Source organism: Oryza glaberrima, chromosome 9 (assembly GCF_000147395.1).
Source record: "Oryza glaberrima chromosome 9, OglaRS2, whole genome shotgun sequence".
NCBI lineage: Eukaryota > Viridiplantae > Streptophyta > Magnoliopsida > Poales > Poaceae > Oryza > Oryza glaberrima.
In genome coordinates this window covers 1,495,434-1,505,371 of record NC_068334.1, presented here as the reverse complement: position 1 = coordinate 1,505,371, position 9,938 = coordinate 1,495,434, and the positions used below count along the sequence as shown (strand labels likewise).

At 39.7% G+C, this 9,938-nt stretch overlaps 1 protein-coding gene across 1 annotated transcript; it reads right to left on the bottom strand.

Moving 5' to 3' along the window:
* Window positions 1-237: 237 nt before the first annotated feature.
* Window positions 238-7,024, bottom strand: LOC127784770 (calmodulin-binding receptor-like cytoplasmic kinase 3). Its single transcript, XM_052312140.1, has 7 exons — window positions 6,191-7,024; window positions 5,659-5,907; window positions 4,300-4,562; window positions 2,343-2,508; window positions 2,166-2,255; window positions 1,026-1,324; window positions 238-679 (listed from the first exon to the last, which is right to left on the bottom strand). The coding sequence occupies exons 1-7, from the start codon at window positions 6,492-6,494 to the stop codon at window positions 470-472; spliced, it is 1,581 nt and encodes a 526-aa protein (XP_052168100.1). The 5' UTR covers window positions 6,495-7,024; the 3' UTR covers window positions 238-469.
* Between the last annotated feature and the right edge of the window lie 2,914 nt (window positions 7,025-9,938).

The window sequence follows — 9,938 nt, the reverse complement described above, 5'->3', positions numbered from 1 at the left end:
TCTAATTCTCTTGTACAATGGGTACTAGAAAAATTACAATGTAACTATTGAAATTTATAGTGTCATATTGGTGTAGATGTAGTTTACAATATAAAAAATTTGATTGGTTTTTAGAACAATATGACAAAAAAATATGGCTAGTCCCTAGTTTAATTTGGCCCAATAGTTTAGACGCGGTTATGAAACAACATATATAGAATAAAACGTGAATTGTACATGCAGTATTGCTAGTCTCACTAAAAGAACAGTAGCTCCATGGAGAAATAAACCCGCAACACCAGTCATGTAATTCCAAAAGTAGAAAGATACATACAAAGTGCGGCTGGTGTTACCCCTCTCTGTACATTGTTCAATAAGTAGCACATTTGGAAGCAGCTCAGCAGAAACATCATATCACCACATGCGTATACAATGGCACAAAGAATATGCATGTCTGAAGATCAAAAGCCTAAAGAGCTAACTTTAATGTTCACACCCTCCTGACACTCTTTCCATACTCCTTCCTGATCTCCCACAGCTGCTCTCCAACTTCTTTCATGGTCGGACGGTCCTCCCGCGTCGGAGCGGCACACTGGAATGCCAAGTTCAGCAGCCTTTCGAGCACCTCATCGTCCACAGGATCCTCCAACAACGGATCCAATATCTCCCTCCTGTTCCCTTCATTGAATTTCTTGAATGTCTGCAGAAATACAAGTTAAAGTGTGCCCACATTCTCTACTTATGGACAGGACAGATACAAAAGTAGAGTTTTGACTTGAAACACGGTTGTAGGTAAATTCTAGCTAGAGGTTCAGTTCCGCTATATTTCAAATTATCGTGCAAAAAACTGAGGACAGTTATGGTTAGATCAGAAAAACGAGTATGATTTTACCCTCACATTTTGCCAGAGCTGTATTAACAATCAGTGTCATTTTAGTTCATGGTAACATATGATCACATCCATAAAATATAAGTATGCAACAAGTGTAACATCACTGGAATTAATTGCAAAGAATTGGTATCAAAGAAGAAGCCATTGAACATACCCATCTGATAGTTATTCTCTCTTCAGCAGCCCGCTTCAGTTCTACCGGTCGGCGAGCAGAGAGAATTTCCACAAGCAGTATGCCAAAGGAGAAGACGTCGCTCTTAGGAGTCAACTGGTATGTTCTCAGATACTCAGGATCAAGGTAGCCAGCGGTTCCTTTTACTTTTGTTGAGATGTGTGTCTTTTCTGTGTCACTGGGGCCACTTCTTGCAAATCCAAAGTCAGACACCTTGGCCCGGTAGCTCTCTGTCAGCAGGATGTTTGATGACTTCACATCCCGATGAATTATTGTCTTCTCTGTTCACATCGGAGAAATTATCAGATAGCAATACAGTATTATTAAAATCAAACTTCATCAAAATAAAAAGTGTGAATTTCATAAAACCGCAGCAATAGCAAATGATTTCATCAATATGAAATTTTCTCCCTTATGTGTGTATGGCATGTGGGCCCGATTTGCATAAAGCATGTGTACGTCATGTGTATGATAGGTGGGGCCAAAATTGTAGAGATATAAAGTTACAGCTTTTTGATAAAATCGTATGCTATTGTTGCAGTTCTCTGAAATGCTTAGCTAAACCATACTGATAGTTTTGACAAAATAGTTGTAGCTTTCTGAAATTTACTCAAATACAAATATAGAAAATTGGCACTAGTGTTATTTCAAAATAGAAATTATGCAACCAAATTAACAAGGAAAAAGTCTAATAGATCCTCTAAACTATAAACCATCCCAGGAAACTTCTGATCTATGCAAAAACATTTAAATAACTCCTTTAGAGGGGTCTTCAAGGTGGTTTGCCACTTTGGCATCTGATGTGGTAGAAAATGTGTATGGACTTCGCAAAATTCATAAAAATAAATTTCCTTGCATATTCAGATTGCATGTGATAGAAATAAATAAAGGGAGAGAGAATAGGTCATCTTCTTTGCTACACAGGGCATGATGATCGACCCGCACTGTGGAGAGAACTCGAGATGGCCAAAAAGGAATGCTCACTACACAAGGAACTTAATGGTGCTGGTGATTTAGTAGTCCGATGGGCATTAGAGTTGTGCTGGCAGGCACATCTCTATAGAAGGTATAGATGAGCGCATCACATCAATATTGATCCAAGGAAAAACAGAGATGGCTTACCAGCATATAGATGAAGATAAGTCAGTGCATGTGCAACATCAATTGCGATTTCGAGACGCTGATTAAAATCCAGGGTTCTTCCATATTGGCCTGCAGAATGCAGAAATATTTATTAATATGGAAATTTGGAAACACACAAATGGCAATGAAGAGAATAAATCAGAAAGTGCAATGTACCATCAAGATGCTCCCTCAGAGTGCCATTTGGAACATACTCAGTGATAATGATACGTTCATGTCCTTTATCAGTAAATCCCAGCAACCTCACCAAATTCCGGTGGTCAATCTTAGCAAGCAATTCTACTTCATTGCTAAACTCATCTCTGGGACCTGCGAATTGATCCTGTGCACAAAAAATAGTCAAACCCATTAGCAGGCAGTAAACCAAATACTTCGTCTGGTCATAAATACTTGATGTTTTGGATAGGATCTGACTATCAGCGACTTCTAATAAAGTACTAAGTTTGAAAACATAAAAATGGTACGTAGATTTATCCTGAAATGTAATTTCGTAACATCATAAACTTATTGTTGGCAACTTTTTTTTGACAAGAAGACAATCACGATCGGGACACCTAAACGCCTTGCGGTGATATGGAATCGCCAACCACCCCAATCTAGCCAAAAGCCAAATCAAGATGGGTTTTGTAGAAAGAAAAGCTAAACCGGCCAGCGGAGCCGATTTAGAGATCAAAATCAGCCTCTAAGCCGATTTAGATCGATATGAGGATAACTGCCCGTCTCGTGGGCAAACGGAAGGTTTACGGGACAAACCTACAAAGGGGTAATTGCACTCTCGAGCGACGGCAGACGATTTACGGCGCAAATCGACAAAGATGAACTAAAACTAGAGTAAAGTAGAAAACATGGCTAAAGTAAAGATAAAAGAACGATTCGATTGTGTTTGAGGAAGAGAAATATCTCAATCAAACCGGCCTTGTCCCTTAGATAGGGGTTGGTCTTGCCTCCTACAAGTCCTCCACGTCCAACTCGGGGTAGAAACCAATGGAAACCCGAAACATGCCTTCCCGAGCAAGGAAACCCGAGACCCGACGAAAAACAGACTCGGGCTCGGACTCAACCGGTCTGACCGGCGGCACACACCGCCGGTCAGACCGGCCCTCAAGCAACGGTCTGACCGGCCAACATACGGCGGTCTGACCGGCCCTGTGGAGGAAACCAGCGATTTTTCCAAATCTTGGCAATAATTCCTTAATTTGAACCTAGGTGCCAAATTTGGGTGTAAACACTTACAATATTATATAAACTTATTCTCATATAAAATTATGGGTAAGGCACCTTGAGGACCACGAAAAAAAAATCAAACATCATTTTTTACCTGAGGGAGTAACTTAATCCAAATCCTAAGAGCAGTGTATTCACCCATAGATATTCTAATTAACCCCAACATAGTGATATAAAAGGAGCAACGTGTACCAGTGGTCCTTAAACTTGCCGAATAGTGTCATCCAGGTCCCTACACTTTCAAATTGCAGATTTAGGCCTTTATAGTTGTTTAACGTACCATCATGAGTCCAAATGTGCCCATACCCTCTTCAAGAGCCTATGTGGCATGCTAACTTGGAGCTGACGTGACATACAAGATGACATGAGCAGTGTAGAAGGGAATATATGCATATATCCCATCTATACCAAGCTCACACATAGCTTATGTGTTCCCACACACCATGTCGGCTCTAAGTTGGCATATCACATCGCTCTCTAGAGAGTTATGATAAACAAGTTTAAGAACCTAAATCTGCAATTTAAAAGTTTAGTGGCATGACTGACACTGTAAGAGGGCCGCTAGTGTACTTTACGCATTGGCCCTGTTCTTTTCAGCTTATTCACCAGATCATTTGCTCCACGCTTCAGAAAACACAGTTTCTTTAAAATTCTTCTACCGCATTGCCTAGACCACTTATTTCAAACCATTTGTTAAATTTATTTCTTAAAATATTTAATTTATCACTATAATCGAGTAGATAATCTGCGCAATAATCCATTCATAATCTAAATCAAACTGGGATAAAACATTACAATCAACATGATTGATGATGAATCAACAAATTGATTAGAGGTAAAAAAAAAAAAAGAAGGTAAAATCACAGATTGAGTGAGCTGATGGAATTACCTTTTTGGCTCTCTTTACTGCAACCACCTGGCCATCTGGCAATACAGCTCTGTAGACTGTCCCAAATCCTCCTTCACCTAACTTAAATGAAGGTGAGAAATTCTGAGTAGCCCTCAGAATCTGCTGCACAGTTAAGTTCACAGATCCAACTCGAGCAATTTGTGGAGATGGTGCGAATCTAGATGGACTTGGGGGTATTCGGTGTGGAGTTGGTGGAACCTTCTCAGATGACGTGCTTACATCCAAGGATGCAATCGATTCGACTGGAAAAAAGAAGTTTGGTTGTTAAGGACAAGATCCCAACAATGCTTTTGAGTTTGACACTGAATCAAAATGGTGCTAGTACGGTAGGAGAACATTAATCTTGCAAACAGCTTAACAGTCAGAGCTGCATACCAGAATTGAGATATTCTGCAACATATATTAAAATACATAATGTGCAAAATATAAATGGCTTTGCAAAGAAGTTTTATTACAAATACTTTTTCTTGGTTCTTCTAGGAAACATTGAGTTCTCAATAACCCTATTAATTGCTAACTAGTAGGGGTGTCAGAGAGATGGGCACACCTAAAACTTAGGTAGCAATTATTTCATTCTGCTGTGTGTATAGAGCTAACGACACAAATGAGGCTGGAAGGAATAGCAGCACATGAGTTAAAAATTACAGGATGACAGTTAATCAAACAAACAGATTTTGTTCTATTAGTTACGGACTATTATATAAGTTCTTTTTCTGCACTAGATGCCACTCCTTCCTAAGTAGCACAGACCAAGTTAGGAATTGGTAGAGATGATCCACTATGGTTCTCTGTAAATCCACATACTAGCTGGGAGTTGCTAGTTTGGTAAGTAAATGGTAGGTAAGAAATTTGTAAACACATACTAGTAATCCATCAGAGTTAGCTCTAAAGGTCCCAATGTGCCATCACAAACTATACCATGCAGAAGATGGTTAGGATAGCGCAAGATTGAACTGACATACTCAACATACTAGAACAGGGAGCATTTGAGCATGTATTTAACTCATGATGAGAGAAAGCTTTAGACAACCAGTTCCCTATGACAACAAATTGCACAGAATACATGTGGATTTTAATCCTTACAAAATAGCTATTCATCTGACTCTTGCCGTGAAACAGTTTGAAGAACAGAAATACTATATACTCCCTCTGATTACTTGTCATTTACGACATCAGTAAATCTTCAACACACTTTTTACTTCAACTGTCATGATATGAAAAATCAATAATTGTGTGTATTTAATTTCTAGTCCACCATCAGCATGAGTGGGTGACAACCAAATGGTTTTTTTTTTCAGCAGTAATATAGTGCAAGGTACTCATGATGTGTGGACTCACCTGCATTGCGCTGAATGGATGTAGTGTTATGCCTGCTAACTTCCTTTTTCTCAGCATGAAAGCACGGTATCATCAGACCACAGCATAGGAGAATCACACCTGGCACAGCTAGTAGATGATCCTGCCCTTCCAAAGAATCATTATCATCCTGATTATTTCCATGAATTCCCATGTTTTTACATGGGTCATCTTCAATTTTTGCATCATTCATTGAGGGCTGCCTTAAAAGCTTCCTTGGTATATTTTGTGCTGCAGTTACAATAATTCCCATGAAACCATGAGGACACACAATTTAGAAGGAAAGAAAATCTTTGTGTGTACAACATCATACCAAGAAAGTACACAAATAAAGGTGCTCTCTCACAACATCATATCAATAATTTACCATGAGCAGATCTATATTGGCTCTCTCAACTTTAATTCTATACAATACAACATGATACCAAGAAAGTACACAAATTCAAAACCCGGGCATTATTCTTAGCACAATTGAAGCTCGTTACCAAAAGCTAATCAACAGGATGAAACTCACCGTTGCTTGATTCACTCCCTTCACGGCAGTAGTGCTTCCAGGCGCCCCTCCATGCCTCTGACTGCTGGCCGCAGCGGAGGCAGCGGCTCACGTAGTACGACCGGAGCTTCTGGCAGCCAAGAACACGATCCTGAACCAATTCCCCATTGACGGACAGGTTGCGGCCGCCATCGGATGTGTCCAAGATGGCAACTTGGTCGTCTCCGCAGGTCCATGAGAGGGTTGGCTCGGAGACGGAGTCCAAAGCCAGGGAGGAAGAGCACAGAAAGAGGAGGAGAGCAGGGAAAAGAGGAAAAGATGCCATCGATACTGATAAACAATCTTCTTGACCCTTTCGAATTCACAGAGATATCATCTTCGGAATCCACAAATCGAATGAAATTAACGCGAGCACAAGATTGTTAGCTCGTGATCTCCTTTTCCTTACGGAAATGAAAAGAAAATCCTAATCAAGAACAAGGGGGAGAAGAAAGCAAGGGTGAGCTTAGAATTTTGTGGGGAACGAACTGCCTGCTAGAACACCACCAAACCCCGAGAAGCAGAAAAGGGAATCGAGGGGGAAGATGAAGACTTGGATTTAACTGGTCACAGCAAAGAAACAAGGAAGACTCTTATCTATATCCAGACCCAGTGGAGTCGAGAGAAGGAAGAAAAGTCGGAGCAGCTACCGCCGGCGGCCGGGATTCGGCGGCGGCGAATGAATCAGATCGAAGGGTAGGATAGGGTAGCAAAGGGAAGGGAAGAATTGAGGAGGAGGAGCAAAGTGCTAGTAGTTGGAGGAGGGGAAGAAGAGAGAGAAATATCAAGCCATTTTAGTCGAGTCAGCTTGGATTGGAGAGAGGGAGTGTGGATGGATGGTCAAGTTGGAGACTCCCTGGCAGCCGGCGTCACTGCGTCTGCGTGCACACTGACTGCAACGTGGGGCCGGCTGCGGCTTGCTAGTTGCGTGCGCTGCTGATTTTCCTACTGTAGAAAAAGACCTCACAAGTACTCCCTTCGTTGTTTTGACTTTTTTTTTCCTTAGTCAAATTCTAGAAAAATACACTAATATTTTCAATATGAAACAAATATATTATCAAATATATTCAATGCTAAATTTAATGAAACTAATTGGTATTATAAATGTTGCTATTTTTTTCAATAAATTTAATCAAATTTAAAGAACTTTGAGTAAGAAAAAAGTCAAGTGTCTTATAATATGAAACGGAAGGATTACTTACTACTCATTGAAAATTAAACTTACTACTCATTGAAAATTAAAAACATTTTAAATTTCTTACTAAGAAATAAAATATCCATGTTCCGAGATATAAATTATTTTTGTTTATGTTTTTCTATTGTCAAAATCTCTTATATTTTGGTATGGAGATAGTAGTTTTTAAATTTAGAGTATTTAAATATTTACCACTCTAAAATTTATTCAGATTCGTATTATTAGGATGTCTCAAATCCCACATTAGATTTATTTTTTTATAAGACGGAGAGAGTAGACACATAGGGTGGCTAGACCCATATGTCATAGTCATATAGGGGTGGTAACTTGTTAAATATCACATTTGACAAATACTTAACTATCTCTTTTAGTTACATAAGATAATCCTAAAACAATCATATAGTATACTTTTTTTACAAACACATTACAAACACAGACGATCACAATGCGTGCGCACTCACCTTAGACTCATGAGCATCTCCGGAAGACTAAACTACTATATCTGGAGATTGAGCACCTTTAGTGACCGATATATTTTGAGATTGATGAAGTTATCACGGATGCCTTATTGTGACGTTGTTGATTGGTACATCGCCTACCACTTAAAGAATAATTAGTAGTAAATACTTGCACCCGTATCAAATCACAGAGGGTGTGCTAGTACACTATAAGAAACATAACCAATTAAGTTACCTTCACTTGCAATCATATAGTATTGTGTATTGTGTAAACTCAGAGGTTTAGGACCAACAACAGAATTGCAAGTCTACCACACACTTGTACTCTGGGTTTATTTACCCATGCCGTGTATGAACTAAACACCAAATTGTAAATATGCCGTGTATGACCCATGGGTTGTTACAACAATGAAAAAAAAGGCAAAAAAAAAAGTCTATGTTGCCTCTCTCTACTGTAGCACGAGTCCCATTTTTCTCCCTCAACCCGATAACCATACAGAGGTTCCCTCATATGTCAAAACCGAGTCAAACAACCTCCCTTGGTGGTGCACAACGATTTTGTCTTATATAGCTGGCAATTCAACAAAATTATAAGTTCAAAATAAAAAACATGCTAGGCCTACATGCCATCTTCCCTATTCATTTTCTTCCTCCACCTCTCCTCATGTTTGGTGACCAATCATCAATTGATTCCATATGGCACGATGAGGCATACATGCGCTCCCGAACTGGGTGCGCGCTGTGACGAGGAAGACAACAACCAACTCAATTTTCTTGCCTCCATCTGAGACAATTAGAGCAGGATGTTCTACAGCACCCGGATTGAGATCCTATAACTTACCTCCCTCTAACTTGTGTCACTGACGTGTGGGCCCTCTACCCAGTGGACCCCACATGTCAGTGACTCAAAGTCAGAGGGAAGTAAGTCAGAGGATCCTCTTCCTACGGCACCCATGGGTGCACATGCGCCACGGATCAGAACCATACCATCATTTCCTACGAGGCATCCCACGCCCATCGCTCACCCCTACGCTCCACGTTTCATGCTAACCTCCGAGGGAGTCCTCAAGTGATCAAGTCCACTGTCTCCACCTCACCGCTGCCCGCAATAACCTTTGGTCCATCTCCTCGCCCCATCACATCTCCATTGGCCCTATCATTAGTATCATATATAGGAGACTAGCAAGTGGGAACTAAAACATGGGTTGACCAGATAAAGAAAATACAATGTAAGATGAACCGATGGGTAAGCCAGTACCTATATGATAAAATCAAAAGGTACCACACCAAAATAGAGAAGATAATCCACACCACACCAACATGAGACTCTTGATGGCTTTGTTTGTGCCTTGTTCTTCCTACAGAAATTCATGGAGTGTGCAGTATTAGAGTTGTCACAAGAACGAAAGGAAACATATCCTATGCACACAAGTTCCTGTGCATACCAATTAGCAAATGTCATGAAAATTCTACAGAAAAATAGACATTTACTCCTAATAGTATTATACATTTCTGTAAGGTCTCATATTCAAATTCATTATATTTTAGCCGCAACAAAAAAAGTGAAAAAAAACTAACAGTTTTAAGGGTAAAAATCTATTAGAATTTTGTTTTTTTAGGGCTAAAATATAATGAATTTGAAGATAAGATTTCACACGTAGGTGTAATACTATTGGAAGTATGTGTCCATTTTCTTCTAGAATTTTCTATGACATTTGCTAGTTGGTGCGCACGGAGTGTACACGGGAAGCTTTGTGCATAGAATATGTTCCCAAAACAAAAGAGAATGTTTTTTTTATTGCATAAGGGAATGTCATTGCTTGCCACAAGCTATCTTGGCTACGCTTCAATGCCACAAACCAAGGAAAATTCACTTTTTTTTCTCTTTTTGCTTCGTTTAACATTTTACCCCTGCAAATGACCAATATTCCCCCACATGTTTATTCTTCATATTTTCGAATTCTCTCTTGAGTTTCTATCGTGTTTTCACAAATCTTTAGGTTCTCTCTCTTAGACCTTGTTTGTTTGATCCCAAGAGAGGGGATTAAGGGGAAATAACTCTATACCACAATAGAAT